The following is a 20537-nucleotide window of genomic DNA, read 5'->3' as shown; positions in this document are numbered from 1 at the left end:
GCCTCTATAGTGGAAAATAGAAAAGATGGAAAATCCAAGGAGCTGGTTGAAATGTTTTACTACTTTAGTGCGTGTGGCTGAGTGACAAAGCTAAGGGATGCGGAAAGCTGAGGAGAGGTCGGTCTGAGAGTGGAGCCTGGTCCGAGGGCGATTTCCACCTGGCAGGACTGGTGGTCTCCGGCGCTGACCCCTGCTCTAGAGCTGCTAAAGCCTTCTGCATGGCAGCGCCACCATCAGGGGCACCCGCGGCAACTCCAGACCCGGTTTGGAGCGAGGGGAGGAGGAGAGGCAGAAGAGAAGGGAAGAAAGCAAGAAAGAAAATGAAACAAGAGTGGACTATAGAAGGAGGAAGAGAAAGTTGAAAAGAGAAGCGAGAAATTGGACAGAGAGAAGGCCAAAAATGCGGGAAATAACTGGGGAACGGAGAACTGGGAGCGGGAAAAGGAAGAGAGCTAGTGGCAGTGCAAGAAATGGGAAGAGCAGGAGAGAAGAAGTTGAGGGAAAAGATGATAGAGCAAACACAGGGCGAGGACCCACAGCGCTCCCTTCCGTGAGCACACTCAGGGGCCTTCAAAGCCTAAATGCATAAAGCTCAGCCCTTCGCCAAGCATCAAGTCGCGGTGCTTTTGCCCAGGTGCTGGGCCCTGAGAGCTCCGAGCGCGGCTCGCGGTCGCGTCTGTGGGTAGGGTCGCTCCAGACCTCCAAGCACTCTCAGACCCTCCATGCGCTCTCAGACCCTTCCAAAGATTGTTTATTCGCAGTTGCCTATAGTTGTACCCTTTTCTAAGGGCAAATCAAACCCACCATCCAGGAATTCCCTCCGAGAGAACGCTGCGCCCTTAGGATCCGGCCCTGGCTCATTGCGCAACGGCTTCCAGCTCCACCTGCCACCAGGACAACACTTTGGCAGTGTTGCGGGACTGCCGGGCCGGGGCTGAGTAGGGAGCCGTCCCTAGTCTTGAGCCCTGAGAGCCCACAGGCCGCAGGGTCCAACAGCAAAAGAAGGGGGCGCGCATGGGCCCAGTGAGGCGATCCCAGGACTTGGAGTTTGGAGTTGCGCCGCCGCTGTGACCTCTGGCGGCAGTGCTCATGGGCCCTCAAGCTGACTCTGCTTAATGAAGGAGAATAATAAAAAATTTTAAATAGGAGGGGGAGGCACAAACAAACACTTGGGGAATGAAGTTCCTCAAATACGGATTGCGGACCATGTCTAATGCGAGAGTATGTCTTGATCTATTAATATCTATTTTCTCTAAGTGCCTAATGATCAGTCCTTCAGACACGTTCCTTTCCTTGAGTCTAACCACCCTCTCAGATACGCGCGTTCACTTGCATCCGCGACTACGCGGGTTCCAGGGCAAGCAGCTCCGCAGAGAGCCAACTCAGACTCGTGCTCACTTTCAGGTTACAAGCGGCGAGGAAATCTCATCGGCCGGCCGTGGCTATAATTCTGTGTCCCTATCGTGCTTTTTCTTTCCAGCAGTACGCATACCAAATTCCGAGATAAAACCGTGGAAACTATTGTGCCCCCGGGGGTTCCGTCAACAGCGGTGCGCAGGGCAGGCTACTGGAGACGTCCCGGGAGGCGGAGGCTCAGCTGGGGTCCCTAACTCAAGGATTATGATTGAAAACAAAAGTTTTTAACAGATATTCATTGGGGGCAGACTCGGAGATTAGAAGCCCAGAAGGAAGAAGGCAAATTATTCAATAAACAAATGTTTTTGAGGCTACTGGGACCCTATCGTGTCGCGAGGGACCCGGGAATGAAAGCTGCGAAGACAGCAGGTTTTGACGCTAGAAGCCCGAATTGTGCTGATGGCTTGAAAGTCCGCCAGTACACTGGAATTGCGCTGTGCTCTTCTTTTCCAGCAAGGAAAAACGTTTCACAAACAGAATTTAAACATAAAAAAAGGAATGAGCGCTTTTGTTATTATTTTTTTTTTCCAGTTTATTACTGGGTTAACGGACTGAGCTATGGTCATTTATGGTTTGTGATCGTGGTGGAGCAGTCAAGTTTACAACCATGGCACAAACTCCCCGTGCTACGAGAACACGAGCTCGTTGGGGCTTCGGGGCTGCAAGAGGAGGGAAGGGAAGCCGTGGACTTGAAGAAACGGTCCATGCGGGGAAGGAGAAAGGCACAGTGGTCCATGTCGGGAGCCTGCGCGGTGGCCTGTATACCCTCGGTGAGGACTCTCTTTCTAACAAGAGACCTGGATTGGGAGCCGGGCCTGCGGGTGCAGGATTAGCTCCTAAGTGCGCTCGGAGTACGCCGCCTGGAAAAGCAACCGGTGGAGGTCTTGGCCTTGGGATGGGTGGTGCACACTGCCAGCAAAACGCGCACACACAAGCGCGCGCACCCCCATACACACACCTGGAGCTTGTCCCGGGGTGGGAGGCGGGGAGGAGAGCCAAAGCGAGTGTCTTAAAATAGAGAGCCGGGCAGAGGAGCGCTAGACACCAAGAGGCGGGAGGACGCGACTTGAGCGGCTGGGCACTAGGCGCTCAGGTCAGCGCTCCGGTAGCACGGGCGGGCACGGGAGGGCGGGGGTGTGGGCCACCACCGCCCCTAGGCTAGCACTCAGCACCTGGCCCTGCAGGAAGTGCGCGCTGATTGACAGCTGCATTGTCCCAAAAAGGCTCGCCAAAGATGCTGATCTGCGGGTGGGTGTAGACGCGCAGCAGGCGCGCCGGTGCCCGCTCCCCTCCGCGCGCCTCCCGAGCCGCGCCGCCTCTCTGGCTGCGGAGGAGCGGGGCTGAGGCCCCCGCCCGCGCGCCAGCCCCGGCGTACCGAGACGGCCGGGCACTCGCAACCGCACTCAAGTCGGCGGGCGCTGGTCCCGGCTCACCATGCACTGCCACGCCGAACTGAGGGTGAGCTCGCCCGGCCAGCTCAAAGCAGCCAGGCGGCGCTACAAGACTTTCATGATCGACGAGATCCTCTCCAAGGAGACCTGCGACTACTTTGAGAAACTTTCCCTCTACTCCGTGTGCCCGTCTCTGGTGGTGCGGCCCAAGCCCCTGCATTCCTGTACGGGTAAGACGCCCCTCTAGTGAATAAGTGGAGTTCGGTAGCTTTCGCACCGGTATGGGTCGCTTCTGATTTCCCACGCGAGAGCGAGAGGAAGAGGCTCAGGGATTTTTGTTTGTTTTTTTTCTGCGCTCCTACAAGGAGACTAGACTCTCCAGCGGTGGGCATTACAAAGGCGTCTGCAACCTGACCCGGAAGGGCCAGGCAAGGTGTTCATCGCACCATTGGAAATTAAGTAAAGGCAGGACTGCCAAGGTGCGTCGGGACGCTCCTGCAGAGCCAGGTCTTCCGTTCGAAGTATGCTTCCTCCTTCCCCGCTGGTCTGTGGCTCTGAGTTGGAAAGTTCAAACCCTTGACCTGATTGAGCCCCTAAGTCATTGTTTCAGGAAGTGGGATTGTGGGTTTCAGCTTGAGTTTGGTGGCCTTACTTTTTACTTTGAGTTAGCTTGTCCAATCTCTACTGTCTCCGTTGGGAATTTTTAGAATTAAATCAATGTCCCGAGGGTCACAACAAAACCTGAATTCACTGCATTTCACTTAAAATCATCTCCCTCCGGGAAAGTAGTTTTGAAGCATGTTGCATTTGTGGCACAAGCTGAGGGGATCAATTCTGTTTGTTCAAGTGACTAAAACCAATCATAATAACAATAGAAACATTCTTCCAATCTGCTTTCCTCTTTCCACCAGAGCTAAGACCAGTAAAAAGAGAAACAGAACTTAATAAATACATTGAAAAAAAGTTACAGGTTTGTATAGAGAATAAATACAAAGCTATTTAAAAATCTTTGAGAGCTTTATGAGAAGTTGCAAATTTTAAAGTGCTTTGACATTATTAGGATTTAGGCTATGGAAACATGAGTGTAGGAAAAAAGTTGAAGCAATTTCTATCAAAGAAGTTATTGGTTCTGCTTTCCATTAAAGGCAAACATTTAGTACTTTAAAATCAAAATAGCTTTTGAAGCTTGTTTGTTGTATGGTTGACTTGAAATAAATTAATTAAATTGTGCTTGCATTTAAAAAGCGAAGTGACCAGTCAGCAGCAGTTTTGAGAGAATATTTTGGAATATTCAGGCTGAAATCTGTTAGCACATAATGCTTGGAATCCCATATTTTCTCTTAAGTCTACGGATAGTCCCTATAAGACAATCAGTAAATCTATAATAAATATATATAAGTAAAGCTTTTTAAAATCAAGTTGTTCCTACTTGCATTTAGTTATAAAATGAATATTATATTCAGTAACACTAAAAGTACAATTTATCTGCAAGGTAGGATGGGCCTGATATTCCACAATAAACCTTGTAATACCAAATTTTACAAACTAAGAAATATTTGAAATAAGATAAAAACAAGGAATTTTAGTAATAAGATAGATATCCTTGATGTTATTTTTATATTTGTGGGCCTGCTATGTGTTGAGCCTTTAATGAATAGTTTGCACATATATTGATTTAAGAAATAGGCTAAATTTTGTTTTCAGAACAACCATTTGCTACAATAGCTCAAATCCTTTAAGGAAAAAGAGAGGTTTCATTTCAATCCCAAGTCTCGGTGCAACCAATGCAATCATTGTATATTAGAGATGTTTCTAGGGCAAAATATAACTTCTCCAAAGCACCTAGGCATGGCTTAGTACCAGCATAATTTTTAGTGACTTTGCATTAATTTGAAGGCTTTTCCTGGAGTATAGGAGTCAAAGATTTGGATCATAGAAGAAAATATGCCAGTAAAAGAGCAATAAATATGCTCAGAAAATAGTCATCCAGCCCGTGAAAGCTGAGTAAGTTTTATGATTTATTGAGCCTTGTGTGGGAAATAAAACAGGAAAATATAATGATTCATATGCAGTTCTGTGAGTGTTAAAAGTGAATTGACATATATCTCAAGCTAAATTTTTGCTCAGTTTTGTGCCTCTAGAAGTTCATTCATGGTTTGTGGCAGAAGGTGGATGTTGGCAATGATTTTCTTGCCCTGTTTTTCCAGTGCTTCCTTTCTTTAGATTGATCCTTTCAAAACGTTTCTTGATTTTTGTTCTAGTTGAGACTTAAAATATAGAAACTAGGATTTGCGGGTGGAATTAAACTCATAAAAACTGGCTACAATAGTCCATACTTTCAGATCATAGGCTTTCAGTGGGTTTACGATTACAGTTAAAGCCTTACATGTATTAGATCATGGGAATCCCATTAGTGACTTCTCAGGCGTTTTGCAAATTCCATACTTTCAAAACATTTTTGTTGGTTTTTTAACAAATTCTGGATCAGAAAATCTTAGGTTGAATGAATGTAATATTTTTTAATGAACTAAAACTAATGACAACAAGTTGCTGACATCCTTAATCATACTAATTTTTTGGTGGGTAGAAATAATGTTTAGCACTTTTGGTAGAATTGATACACAAAAGGTTCAAGTCAAAGGCCTAAATTGGAATTAAAGTTACTGAAATAGATTTGTTTTTTTTTTTTCCTGACTTCAAGTTTAAGTAACTGCAACATAAGTGAATGTTTGTTTAAAATGTCCTCAAACTCAAAAAGTTACCATTATGTATAATAAGAACACATGGTTGGGATGGAAAGAAAGCTACAACATTTAGAAAACCTCTACATGATTAAGCAGTCCTTGTTGTTTAGATTTAGTAATTCAAATGTCAGTTTATAATACTGAATTTCCTCAGGCAGAAGAGCATGAATTCAAGTAAACAGGGAAATGGAAATATTTTTCATTAGGTAGATAATCACCTGACACCGTAATTTATTATTAAACACTCTAACTTTGATGGAATCTTCAAAAAGCCATTGTTTAAACGTCCTTATTATAAAGGCAGCAATGTTAGTCCTAGAAAGCTATCTTTCAGATTCTTTTAAGTTTCCCCGATTCACTCCTAAATTGCTTTAATAGGGGTTGAGAAAGAGAATTATTTCCTTCTAAGCCAAACTAAAGGGAAGTTTATCATTAAATTTAAAATAAAATGTAAATAACTAATCCTGAAAAAAGCCTCCATTTTTTAAAAGCATTTGTTATTGAGGGCATTGGTGAGGTGTGGAATATGTTTAGAATTAATTTAGTGTATGACATGTTGGTCTTATTTTTAAATCTGATGACAGTAATCCCCATTTGGAATAGAAATATACTGCCATTTAGAAATCAGTAATCATCTCTCATGAACATTAGAATGGTGACAGTGATTGAAAGGGCTCTCAAATGAGGTGTAGTCTATGATAACATCAATGCTATTTAACTTTAGGGTGCACTCTTGTCTTTTTCTGGTTGTGATTAATATTTCTTTGTAGAAACTTTGGTTGAGTGAAGCTGGATTCCTAGGCTGAGGGAGACTGCAGGTATTGGCATGGTCATTTTTGAAGACCCTGCCTTGAAGTTTAATCTTTAGAAATTAGGCAGAATTTCTACATTTGAACAATCTTTAGGAGAAATGGGTACACTTGCTTCACAAAAACAAGGATGTAATAGTTTATCCTAAGGGTTTTCATATGAAGATATGATAAACAGAGCTGTGATGCTAATCAGCTTATAAATTATTGTAGTTATTTATACTTAGAGCCTACATTTGCACAAGCAGTGTAGGGGGAGGTGAGTGTAGATTTGTACTTTTTATAACTTGTGACTTTTACTTAATTTACAAATATTTGTAGTCTAATTTCTTTCCCCTTCTCTGGCAGATTGGTTCTGTTGAATCTCTCTGCAACATTCAGCAGTTTTTCCTATGGGCTGACTGTGGACTTCAGAGGTGGATGAGGTCATAGAGGCCAATCTCCTCAAGTAGAAGTTTTTTTTTTTTTTTTTCCAAAGTGCCAGGGTCACACTAATGCTTCAACATAATCTCAGTCCACTTTTCCATATGATGATCCTTGTCAGCGTTCTCAGAAATCAGTAAGACTTTTCCATATTGGTTACACACCGAGGATAAACTCTTGAGTCATACCCAGGGGGACAGTCAACCAGCCAATTAAAAGAGGCATTTGGGGAAGGGTGATTATCTTAGGAGGTGGTGTTGAGAACATTTTATCCTTTGGTGGACCCACGAGAAACATGTTCTTTAGGGTGTTTGTTGAGTGCGTTTTTGTCACAAAGATTGTGTGTCATCCCAGTGAAAAATTAAATGAGGTGTGGACGTGCAAAATGACTTTGTCGGGAGTTAACAAACCAGCTACTGCTTCATGAAGTCAGCTCCAGTGATTCCCCAAATCTCAGCTCAGTTTTTGGTCTTTTAGTTGGGGACCAAAACTGGTAGGATCTTGGGAACTTGAGAGTTGGGCACTGGAATGTTAATGGACACATGTAAACGGGGTCTGGGAAAATGATCATTATCAACTCACATTTGTATTTCTGCCAGAGGCAAATAGGCTTTTATTAGCAATTACTCAGAACTGCCTCTCCATTTCCCATTCTAAGGGTAAATAAATTGAGGGACCCACAGGGGTCAGAATATATTTGGAGCTGAGCAGTTATCTCATTACCTGTTAAGTTTTGTAACTCCTCTGTTAAACTGAGATGCCGAGGAGCTCTTGGGAGTCAGGTTTAACTCGCAAATAGTTCATCAGCAGTGGCTCTGATTTTTTTCATAGCAAATGGAAAAGTGATCAGAAATTTTGTTCATAAGTTGAAATGTCTCTCCAAATGTCTACCATCTTCAGTGTCATTTAATTTAATAATTTAATCAACACAAACATATTTTCTTGGTATATTATATTTGCATTGTCATTGAGTCCATTATTTTTCAGCGTTTTCTAGGTCTTTAAATCTAGCAGTTGGGGTGTTTTACAAATCCTGTCGAACTACTTGGAGGGCCATTGCAAGCCCTCCTTTGTTTTTCTCTGAGTATGATGAGCAGTTTGAAATTGGGGTAGGGGAACATTATGACAATCTAACACTTTTGCTTTCCATGTGGAGTTTTTCTCTTTGAACTCTACCTACAGAACGTTATCAGTAGCAAAGTTGTCAAATTAGCCTCATTAAATATAACTCAGATGAAACTGAGTATGTATAAACTATTTTACGAGACTGATTTCTTATGGATATGCCAGTTGTACATCTGGATGGAAGACTGAGTTTGTGATGCAAGTGTGGACAGTGTGAAGTTGCTGGTTTTAGCATCTCCTGGAATCAAAGTGAAAAGATTTTCAAACTTAACATTTCCCAGGCATCTATATGAGAAGCAATAAGGACTGCATAAGGTTGTTTAAAGTATAAGGAGAGATTCAAAGTCAGGGAAAAGAAACAGGGAAAAAGAGAGAGGGTTTCTTTGAAATTCTTGAGGCCGCTCAGATTCAGCCTTGTAGCACATTGTCCCCCAGAGTGGCTGTACAGGCAAAATAAAGGTAGCTTCTGAAATTCTTCCGTCTAGTCACAGATAATAAATGACTAATGAGAATTCTTCATAGACACACACTGAGGCCCCTTAAGGGAGATTCCTGGAGCCTGAGCACTGTCCATCATTTAGCATTCACTGTGGAGGACTAAGTAAATGTTAAACCAAAAACATTTTGAGGTGTTATTTGTTTGGAGTCCAGGCAGGAGGAGGAACAGAGATGAAAAGCCATGTAGGTCAAATGGTCGCAGGCTCCCTCATGTGTATTAGGCTTGTGATTTTTTATGGGTATTGCTGAGTTCGCCTTGCCAAACTTGCCATTTGTTCTGCCCCAAAGGGAAATTTGTGGGTCCCACGGCTAAGTCCATTGACCAACTCTTGGCTGGAATGTATTTAGAGGGCTGCAAGAATTAGGATGGAATGTATAAAGTTAAGCCTCTTTGCCTTGTCTTTGGGGGATACATTTTGACACTCTAGTCTTGTTGAGTTGGTGTTGCTGGTGTGATTCTTCAGGTGGACTCATAGCTGGATTAGCCAGCCGCTTTCTCACATAAACTTAGGAAGGCTCAGGTGCTCACAGAATGGTCAAAAACCATTCGAATGCAGAGGCATGATTCTCCTGGAAGCAGCATCTAGAAAGAGAAAGAGAAAAAGAAGAATTGAGAGAATCTTAGAGAAGATTCCCACATGTGGAGAAGTCCATTGGGCCGCTTCACCAGTGTCTCTGTTTTAGCTGCCTGAATGGTGGTTTCCCCTCTACAATACAGAGCAGAATTAGGATCAGCATTCGGATTTATTAATAACGGGGTTCAGACCAGGACCTTGTGCAAACTTGGTGGCATTAATAAAATAAGTATTCTTCAGGAAGAGAGGTAGTGTTTGATTTTTTTTTAAACAGAAAAACCTTTGTAAACTGTCAGAATTTAATTTATTTTTATTGCAGTTTAATAAAGAAAAAAAAAGTCTTGTTAAAATGCTCTAAATAAAAACACAGTTAATTTTCCATTACAGTGTCTAATTACTCACTATCGTCAGGGCATTTTTATGTGGCAATTTAGCTTCTTGAAAGTGGAAACTTGGCACGCATGTAAGGAAGAAAGCTGTGCACCTAGATAGATTCACAAGATGGTCTAATTATATTTGGGCTTGGAGTTGAGTCTTGCATATGACTTTCTGAAGAAGAGAGGAGGAGAGAGAGTCTCTGTCCATAGTGACTAAGGAAAGTCTCTGGTTTCTGTAGTGTCAGTTGAAATTGAACACGGAGGAGGATAATTCTGAACTTTAGATGATGTACAAGTACATCTGAAAGGGGCCTCTGCCAGTCGCCAGTGGAAGCTGACGTCAGGACTACCCGATCAGCCCGGAGCACAGCTACGTATGTTTCCTGACTGCACTGGCTTCTGTCGCCAAGAAGAGCACTTGCTCCAAGGAAAGGTCAGGATGCGGCAGAAAGAGGCCAGTCTAGAAGGCTCTCCACAGCAAACTAAATATGTTGTGAGTCCAAGCAGATGCTAATGGGATTCTTTTTTTATCTCATTTCTCCAGCTTATCTATGTGTCCATAGGAACATGTTTTTCTGGATATGGGGGAGTGATCAGTACTTTCAGAGTGTGCCTCCTTGGTGAACTTTTGATCACTAGTTTAAAAATCCCCAACTTAGGTCTTTGATAATTGATACAATCATCCACTTTTCTTATTCAGGGATTAGTGGTGACATGGGGTGAATGGAGTGGCCTTGGACCTGGTCGAATTTTATAAAGGTCTGGATGTATTTCCTGGGATGGTCACTGCCAACTTCCTCTTTCTGGGAGTTCCCTTTACTCTGTGACTTCACTATTTCCTAGACTCAGGATAAGGAAGGATCATTTTGTAAAAAAGGTCACAATCACATGTGGTTTGAAAGAAGCATAATTTTGATGTTTAGTTTAAATGATACCTTGGGTTGTCAACTTTGTGCATTTCTCTCCTGGGAACTTACAAATAGCAGAATACTGATAATATGTCTTTTTATCTATGGGAAATATCTTGGGCAAGGAGAGTTCTGAGCTCCTCTTTGCAAGTCCTACAGTATTTATCCAAAGGGAGCCACAAACATGGGAATGCTAGAAATACTTTATATTTCAAACCTTCTTATTCATATGTATAACAATAATAGTGATACTATTTTTATTAATGCATGTTAATTACACAGAATAGTGGGTTTCCTTGTGGCATATTTATACATGCATATATCATATTTTGATAATTTTTACCCCCTTGTTACTCACCCTTACCCTCCCCTTTCTACTCCCCATGATCTCCTTCCTCTTCATAGACTTTTTTGTTGTTGTTTGCTTAACATTAATAGGCACTGGACTAGGTGTGTGTGTGTGTGTGTGTGTGTGTGTGTGTGTGTGTGTTTTGATCAGCTTCAAAACATCCTTAAGAGGTAAATATTATTTCCACTTCACTAATGGGAAAACTAAGAAGTTAAGTAACCTTACCAAAGGCACAGAATACATAGAGATCTCCATAAGGGGATCAATAAGCAAGAAGCAAGAAGGTAAGTGGAAAGATGGGCAAAAGCTGCAATCAGGCAGTTCACAGAAATGAAGGTCAAGACAGCCAAAGAAATGGAAGGATGTTCAGCCTCACTATGGTCAGGAAAACCTGAATTAAAGTGAGAAACTATTTCACACTCATCAGGCAAAAATTAAAGTATTCAGTATTCTCAGTTATGAAAAGGATGTGGAATGACATTCTCAAATGCTGGTGGAGGGAAGGTTATTTGGTATCATTTCTTTAAAGAGAAATTTGGCAACATTGAATAAAGCTGCAGAAGAACATATCACAGCTCTGCATTTCCACTTTTGTGACTGTGTCTTTAGAAATCATTGTAGGTATGCAAAAAGATACACGTATAGAATGTTCATTTCTGTGTTGTTTAGGTCAAAACAATGTAGCTGCTGTTTCAGGGGATAAAATAACTCGTGCTCTGTGTGTGTGTGTGTGTGTGTGTGTGTGTGGGCACATGTGCGTGTGTGTAGTAAGTCTCTATAAAGTGATTAAAACAGGAAAACCAGATCCACTTGTGTTAATGTGGATAAATTTTAGAGATGCAAATGCTGGGAAAAATAAGTTGTGTGTGTGTGTGTGTGTGTGTGTGTGTATATATATATATATATATATATATATATATATATATATAAAGTCTGATACCATTTATATAATGGTTGAAAGCCTATAAACTGATATTAGGTTAGGGAGGCAGGGCATAGGATTGTGGAGAGCTACCTACAGGTTTTTATTTTCCTAATAATTAGTTAATAAAAATAAAAAGATCTAATGCAAGTATGGCTAAGCATTATGATATGACAAAACTTGATCATGGAACACAGATGTTCATGATATTATTCTTTGTTCTTTTCTGTCTATTCAAAACTTTTCATAACATAAACATTGAAAAGTGATAGGCTGAGAGATCACACAGACACATGAAACTCTTAATCTTGAAGAATTTTTGATGGCTTTCTTAAATAGCCTTTCTTTCCTGAAGCATAAGCTTTTAAATATAAAGCCTATTGTATATAGATTCACAGACCCCTCTGTGAATGCTTTTTAATTAGACACATGTACAGCTTACATTAAAACAACCTCTGTGGCTTCAGTAATTGGCTTTTGGATCTTAACTAACCTTCCCTGGCTGGTTTGGGATAATATTTATCACTAAGATAACTGCTGTTTCCCATATAATGCTTTGGCATTTGAATAACCGGTCTCTGAGTGGGGCACTTTCTCTTGAAGGAAGTATTGGTGAAGTGTCACACCCATATACATCAATAATCATGCAAAAGAGAATTGTTAGGATTTTTCTCTTTTAATGATGTTTTAAACCATAATATACTGCCTTTCATTGTGTCTTACTTTTATAAGTGTTTGCTGATATGGTGATATTTTACCCTTGTTGTTAGATCAATGATCCATTGGTACTAACAATTTAATTTACAAAAATTGTCTAAGGATGGCTGTGATTAAATACCAAATAATCTAATATTAAGATGTAGCTTCTTCATAGGGAGAAGAATGTTGACATTGATATGTAATCTATCCAAGTTCTCTTTATAGTCTGTAACCATGATTTCATTTAAAAACTTTGTTCGATGTGTGGTGTCAGGGATTGTTGGAAGGGATGAGCTGTTACCATGGTGATCCACAAAGAGATATCTGTTACCAGTAATAAATGGTCATCTTGTTGTTTGGAGAGCTAATCTAGACCACATTATTCCATAATGACAACTGTAGTGGCAGATGCTTTATTCAGCCTATCTTAACAACCTAGACATTTTAATTTTCTCTGCAAAATAGTCCCAATTTAGAAATATTGCTTTTAGAGACTTTGGCCTTTGGGGAACGTGTCCTCCTGTGTCTCCCACCCCCACCCCCCAGGCAAAGTCCTTTTTAGTGTGGAAGAAGCAGTTGTTACAGCTGAGTTTGCTAAACCATTTCTCTTCCCTGACTACTCCTGTTTGCCCAAATAAATACTTAAGCAAGGAAACAAATGAATCAAAGCACTCCAGGACCCTCATTTTACCCAGGCCTGTAGCCCAGGTCTCTGCACTTTCTTTGGTGCTTGACTGTACAACCCTCGTCATCAGGAATGAATGAACACATCTAGAAGGTGTAGCCAACTGAAAAGATGATGTATCTGTCAGCCTTGTTGCCACTGTTTAGACTTTTGTTGGTTGTGGGAGAAGGTCTTTCTGCACTCTATCTTGTCCATGTAGTTGCCCAAGATGACTGGGGTCAGTCAAATGGATTGAAACTTTTGCTTATGGCTTGCTCTATCAACTTTCTGAATTTCTCCAGTGAAACCTTATTTCTTATGAAATGGACTAACCAGGTTGGGTGCTTAAATGGAGGAAACATTATAAAGAAATACCATAGTTCCCCCTTATCCACAGTTTTGCTTTCTGTGTTTTCGGTTATCTAAGGTCAACCAAGATCTGAAAATATTTAATGGAAGAGTCAAGAAACAAGCAGCTCATAGTTTTAAATTGGACACCATTCTGAGCAATGTGATGAAATCTCATGGTGTCCTGCTCCATCCAGCTCAGGACATGAATCATCCTTTTGTGCAGCGTATCTGCATTGTATGTACTACTCATCTGACTTTGTAATGTCTCAAGTGATCCAGGATCACCCAAAGCAGATGATAGACAATAGTAGTCTAATGCTACATCACAGTACCTTTATCACCTCATTTTATCTCATCATTTAGGCACCCTATCATATCACCACAGGGAAAAGAAAGGTGAGTACAGCATAATAAGATATTTTGAATGTAAGAGAGAAACCACGTGCACATAACTTTTATTACAGTATGTTGTTATAATTGGTTTTATTTTATCATTAATTATTATTATTAGTCATTTACTCTGCCTAATTTATAAAGTTTTATTTATTCATTTATTTGCAGGACTGGGGATTGAACGCAAGGCCTCACACATGCTAGGCAAGTGTTCTACCATTGAGCTACATTCCAAACCTACAAAATTAAACTTTTTGGTTGGAATGTATATTTGGGGGAAAAAAAGGACTATCTATAGGATCTGGAACTATATGCAATTTTAGGCATGCACTAAGAGTCTTGTAACACATTCCCCATGCATGAGAGGGACTGTTGTATTGCAAAGAGCTTCTGTGCAACCATATATGTGTAAGAAAAACTTTTTCCTGCAAAGTATGAAAGTTTGCTCACTGGCCACACATCTGATGGTTCAGTTTTGAATCTTTTTTTTTTCAATTACTTGGAGAAAGACCAGTGGAGATTTAGGATATTTAGAGTAGATTTTAAGCAAGTTTCACTAAAGGAGAGAGAGGAAGGCATTTTAATATGGTTCTAATCTAAGTCCCTTCTTTTGACAGGCTAAAAAAATTTTGCTAAAATATTTGGCCTATTACCCTAGAGGAGATTTTAGGAGGGTGTTGTTAATTTTGTTATCCCTGGATATCATGGTAACTCATTAATGCTCTTAGCACATTAGACAGCTGTGTATATTGGAAGCACGTTTTTAATAGTCAGTTTGGAGCACAGCATAAAAGGAATATCCTATCAAGGTCCTAGTTTTTTGTTTATCCACTGGGAGATTAGGCCTTTGGTGGTTAGATAAATTAGCTGTCTAAACAGAACATGGTTTTACTGTTTAGGACCCTGCAAAATAGAAATAATAATAATAATAACCACCACCACCACCACCATCACCAAGTGCAAATACTTTTATGCATAAGTGCATTTCAACTAAATGGAGATCATATACAAAATAGTTATGATTACCACTGCCTTTTAGGTGAGAGAAGTAAAATTCAGGGAAGTCAAGAAATGGCAACAAGGTTACCTGAGTAAGTTGTAGAGTTTAGATTAGAACTCATGCCTCATTCAATATAAAGTTCCATACTGTCTATGATAATGCAAAAGGATGTAAATTGGAATTTACATGTGTTTTTTTATATTGACATATGTATGTGTGTGTGTGTATAAAGTATGTGTTAGTATGTAACTACAGCAAGTTCCAATTTTTATGCCATATTTATAGTCATTTGATTTGTGCCAGTCATCTTTCATTTCCTGTGATGATTTAGGTTCTAAAAGATTCCAGAAAAGTTTTAAGAGGCAGCATGGTTTTTAGAGGAAATGAGGTAGTCGGTAGATGGGAGGCGGTAGACCTGTTGCCATCTAGTTGTGTGACGCTCGTCTCATTGCCTCTGGATGCCAGTGTCCTCGTCTGTGTCACATTTGCTAAGGCTCTTTTGGTCACTGTGCTTCTGTGAGCTGTGAGTCATTGGTTAAAACTTCGTTTTTTAAGGGAGTCAAGGTGGAATTCTCATCCCTTTGTTATTATGAACTGGAGAGAAAATGCTTAACAACTAAAACCCAACCAAATGCCTTGGGACTTAAAGACTTGGAATATTTATCATGGAATACTCATTATTAAGTTTAGTGAAAAAAAAAAGGTTTGGCCATTTGTTTGGCATCATTTAAATATAAGACTAATATTTTTACATCTGGTCAGGCTGGGATGGATTCTGGGAATTTCTATTTTGTTTTAATTTTTGATTGACACATACTTGTATTAATTTATGAGGTACAGTGTGGTAATTCAATACATTATGCTGTGTCTAGTGATCAGATCACATAAGTAGCACTTCTTATGCATTATCCTTTCTGTTTTGAGCCTTTGAACTCCCCTCTTCTATTTTTTTATAAAGTAAAATATATAATTTACAAAAATTGTCTAAGGATGGCTGCGATTAAATACCAAATAGTCTAATATTAAAATGTAGTCGTCCACTGTGCTGTCGAACACTGGAACTTCTATCTAAACGTATTTTGATACCTATTATCCAACTTTCCTATTCCCCCCTTCCCTTTCTTAACATCTTAGAAATCAACTTTTTTAGTTGCCACATGGAAGTGAGAACATACAGTGTTTGTCTCTCCACATCTGACATATTTCACTTAGCATAATATCCTCCCGTTTCACATATTGTATCGTAAATGACAAGGTTTCTTTCTTTCTTTTTTAATACTGGGAATCTATATTTTTAAAATCCTTCCTCTGTGATGACAATGAAAAGTCAAGTTTGGGAACCACTATAGAGGAGGTAATAGCTTAATGATGAGATGAATGTAATTTGTGTCTCTTGACTTAAATGCATGGGATCAGTTAGTGGAAGGATCCTGGTATACAGGTTTTGGTCAGATGGTTCTGGGTTTGTCTGTTTTTTATTGTCTTTGTGACCTTAGGTAAATCACTTAACCTCTCTGACACTCAATTTCCTCATCTGTACAATGAAGATAATAATAACTACATAATAAGGCTAGTTGTGTAAGTTAAATGAGATAATGAGATAACAAAGCTCTTAGCATAGTTCCTGGCAACAAAATGCTTAGTAATTGATAGCTTCTATTAAAAGAATTATAATAATAACATCATCTTAGTTGACTGAAGCATAGCCCTTTAGGGAAAAATTACGGCCATTGGTGAAATTAAACTCAAGCAAAATTAAAAATCCTTAAAAAGAACCCCCCCACACACACTCTAGGGCATTCTTCTGGACTATGTCATTTCGCTAGCTGCCTTTTAAGGAAGCCTGGGTGGTCTGGGATGTGTTTGAGTTCAAGTCTTCCTGAATTGCTATGCTTCATTCCTCCCACCTTTCTGTTTTACAATGTGAATTTGGAATTTTGTAAATTCATAATTGAGTGGCACAAACAGATCAACATTATGGCATCACAAAACACGCTTTGTTGCTTTATTTATTTATTATTTTTTTACAAGAGTTGCTCAAGATTAATTGCCCTTGGGAAATGTTGCATCATGAAACTGTAAGGTTCTCAAGAGCTGTCTTAGAAAAGTGGTCGAATTTCTCAACAAGAAGTCTGGTTTCTTTTCCAATTTGAAGAGTACAGTTAGTCTTTTCTTTGGAGGAGAATCAGAGTACTCATATTCTCTTATCTCAGAGCATTGAGAGAGAGAGAGAGGGAGAGAGAAATAACTCTATTGCGACTTCCTTTTCTAATTAGATGGTGTGGAAAAAAGTAGATGTTTGAGGATTAATTGCTTTCCTGGTATGTTGTTGAGTCTGTGATCAGAGTGTGTTCTAAATGAAGTCCCTATTTTACAGCTTTTGAATTGCCATCAGGATTAGTGTGTGGTGCCATTCTAAGTGGTAATGATGAGTGACTGCTACATGGAAGGACTGCCTGAATAGGGGTTCTGCATGGATACTTCTGGAGTTGTGTTTCTGGGCTGATCACTAGTACCTAATGAGGTCTTGTGTCTGCTGATGAAAAACTTGAATTGGTGAAGGATGAGAAAATTCTCTTGTGTAGCTTTTACCTTTTGTGGCATAAAGGGAGCCCTGGTGAACAGGGTAGTACTATTATAAATGGTTGGACCAGTTATAATTCCTATAAGCCATCTCCAGTGACTTCACCTAGGTTCAGGGGTGGGTGGGGGCAAGTGGAAGGAAGCAGGTGGGATAAGACACATGGGTGTGTCATGGCTATGGCAGAGTAGCATTCATCTGTGAAGAGTAAAACTGACTGACTCAGAGTCCTCAGACTATAGGGTCAGAATTTTCCGACTTGATGAAATAGTAATCAGTTGAAGATACAGGTCTTTGGCTGTTTTGGGGGGGAGTATTCTGTTAAACCTATGGATTCAGAAAAACAAGTACATGTGTTTGTCTTCCCCTAAGAGAATAGGCAGGAATGGGGTAGGGGTTGGGTGGAGAAGGAATGTTGGCTGATGGAGAGTGAAGAGTCAGGGAAACAAGTTGATCTACAGGACTGTGGATCCTTAGATGCTTGCTCAGCATTTGTTTTCCCCAGGAGAAAAACAAATTGAAAAATGAGAGAATGGCTGGGTGTGGTGACATACATATGTGATCCCAATGAACTGGGAGACTGAGACAGGAGGATCACAAGATAGATGCCAGCCTAAACAATTCAGTAAGACCTGGTCTCAAAAATAAAAAATAAAAAGGTCTGGAGATGTAATCAATGATATAACACCCCTAGGTTCAACTTCCAGTACTGAAAAAAAGAAAAAGGAATATTGCATTTAGAAATGGCCCTAGGAGTACGTGCTGTTTTTCAGAGGCGTTCCTCATAACCAACAGCATTCAATGACTTCTGATTGGGCAACAGTCTGCCGAGCCACACATGTAGCCTTATTATCATATATATTAATGATACATTAAAGAGTGTCATCATCCTGGGTCACAAAAGATCGTTATGATTTGGTTATAATACAATCATGGTATTCATACAGTCCACACAGGACTTAATGAATGTGCACTTAATGTGGAGAGGTAGTGTGCAAGCAGAGTTCAGAGAAGAAATCCTGTCAAAAATCCTTTACTCCAAGCTGGGGTACAGCTCAGTGTTAGAGTCCTTGCCTAGTATTTACAAAGCCCTGAGTTTGATCCCAAGCACCTAGAACAAAATAAAACAACAAAACTCTATCTAAACCAAACAAAACCCCCCTCTTCTTGGGTCCTTCCTTGACTCATTTGGGATGTTTCCATGCCTCATTTTCCACTATTGATAAAACAAGACCCACATCCATAATTTCTGGGGAGGAATGGATGATTAAGGAGTATGAATTTATTGCTTAAAAATATAAAAATATAATGAACATACAGAGACTTAGTGGGAGAGCAGCTGAGTGGTCTTTGGGAATTGTGTTTATTACCGTGTTTTGTTCACAACTGGACAGAGAGGTTAGCTAAATGTGGCCCACTATTTTTCTACTGCTGCAAGCTAAGCATGGTTTCTATATTTTTAAATAGTTACAAAGTGATCTAAAGAATGTTTTGTGACCTGTGAAAATTATATGAAATTTAAATTCACTTGTATCCATACATAAAATTTTATTGAAACACAGATGTGTGCACTGGTTCTTGTATTGCCATAATGGCATTATAATATGGCATTCTTGCTATAATGGCAGAGATTACTGGTTATGACAGTGACAGTATGGCCTGTAAAGGCTAAAATATTTACTTTCCAGCCTTAGCAGGAAAAATTTGCCAACCCTTGAACTAGACTATTGGAAGCAAGGCTCCTCAGTTGTGAAATAACACAACATATGATGTCATTCCAGGCCACAAAAATACCTCCTTTGATCCATCACAGACCAGAATTCTGCTGTCATCCTCTGATGTGTGAAAGGACCAAAAGTGGGAGTTTGGTGGGGAATTTTGCAAGCACTCTCTTAAACTGAGATCAGGTTTTTGCTCTATGGATAAATTTCCAAGACTTTCTAGAAATAACTTTAAGTTCTTTTTGCACCTGGTGGGTGAGGGGTATCAAAAATATTTACAATAAGGTGGTTGGGATTCAGCCACAATACAATGGTTAGAATATAATGAAGTGGTTTGGGGACTTTTTCTTTGCTGTTGCACCCCACACTGGTTTTTGCAGAGGGAATCTGAGGATGACAGTTGAAGAGGTTGGGAATATTGACATTACTAACATTTTTTTTTTCATTTGAGGTTTGGGTGGCAGTTAATATGCTTCTTAATTGACTTTAACTTGTTGCCCATCCCTAGAAATAAGAGTAATAAAAATAAAAGTTACACAATCACACCACCACAGCCCTGCTCAGAAAGAGTTTGCATGGATGGATAAAGGACTTCATTGATATCATCCATTCTACTGTGGAAATGCCATCTCTCTGTGCCCACAGACTTTCAACTTACCCATGGTTGGGAGATACCAGATTTGAGGAAGGATGAAGCATGCTTCTCCAGGTTCCTCAGTTGCTTTCTTATTTACATTCAGGCACATGGGTCAGGGTGAAGACTTTGAGCCAGTGAAGTTCACAGGGGAGTGGGCAATGCAAGATTAATCTGATTTGGCTGCAACTTCCTATGCATTGTTGGGTTTACCCAGCCAATAGGCAGAGAATTTTAAGGTTTTTGCTTGCACCACTAAAATGGAGTTGGAGAGGGGTTTGCACAAATGGAAACTGGATCGATTGCAGAGAAAAAAAGTATTGATGTTGGTCAGTAAAATTCTACTTCAAAGAGAAGTATACATGGTGCATGGTACTACAGATTTTCTTACTCTAAATCTAAGATGAAGTTTCTAAAATAGTGATAATAACAATAATCAGCACATATCACAGTAAATACTTATATAATATTTACTCTACATCAGGCCATATTATGAATGCCCTATGTGACTTAGCTTACTTAATTTTTATGACAATCATGGGGAGATATGATAATTCTTCTCACTAGATAAAGAAGGAAACAAATGCAGGGGTTAGGGGTGGACATCTCCTTGGGAAGGATAGTATGGAAGAGGAGACAGAGCTAACTTTCTGAGTTATATAGAGATAGCTACATTGAGGTTAATTCCAAATTTCTACAGTGTTAATATAGAAAAAAATCCTACTAGAATATATGGGTGGAGGGGCAGAAGAAAAAAATCTAAACCTTGTCACACATAGGGAACTTTGTTGTCTAATTTGGATCTTGGTCTCCTGAAGAATTTATTTTAAAAAGTACAGTGCTAGGTAAAGAGTAGATTCCTAGCAATATTTTTAAAAAGTGATCCTGATTTTCTTTAATTTTTACTGATTTGATTTTTCTTACCTAGTTTTTTTTTTTTTTAAATTTCTAGGCTAT

The 20537-nt window shown here is 40.0% G+C and overlaps 1 protein-coding gene across 1 annotated transcript in view; it reads left to right on the top strand.

The window, feature by feature from the left end:
• The first annotated feature begins 2519 nt into the window (after window positions 1-2519).
• The window catches only part of Barx2 (BARX homeobox 2), a 70932-nt gene continuing 52914 nt past the window's right edge, over window positions 2520-20537 (top strand). Inside the window, exon 1 of the mRNA XM_046432786.2 lies at window positions 2520-3037. Coding sequence (XP_046288742.1) covers window positions 2851-3037 — 187 coding nt within the window. The 5' untranslated portion in view covers window positions 2520-2850. The remainder of the gene's footprint in view (window positions 3038-20537) is intronic.

This window comes from Marmota monax, unplaced genomic scaffold (genome assembly GCF_021218885.2).
Source record: "Marmota monax isolate L192 unplaced genomic scaffold, Marmota_monax_Labrador192_F-V1.1 WCK01_AAM20220418_F8-fsc00062, whole genome shotgun sequence".
Classification (NCBI taxonomy): domain Eukaryota; kingdom Metazoa; phylum Chordata; class Mammalia; order Rodentia; family Sciuridae; genus Marmota; species Marmota monax.
The sequence above is the reverse complement of the archived record's forward strand: the minus strand, read 5'-3'. Positions and strand labels throughout refer to the sequence as shown.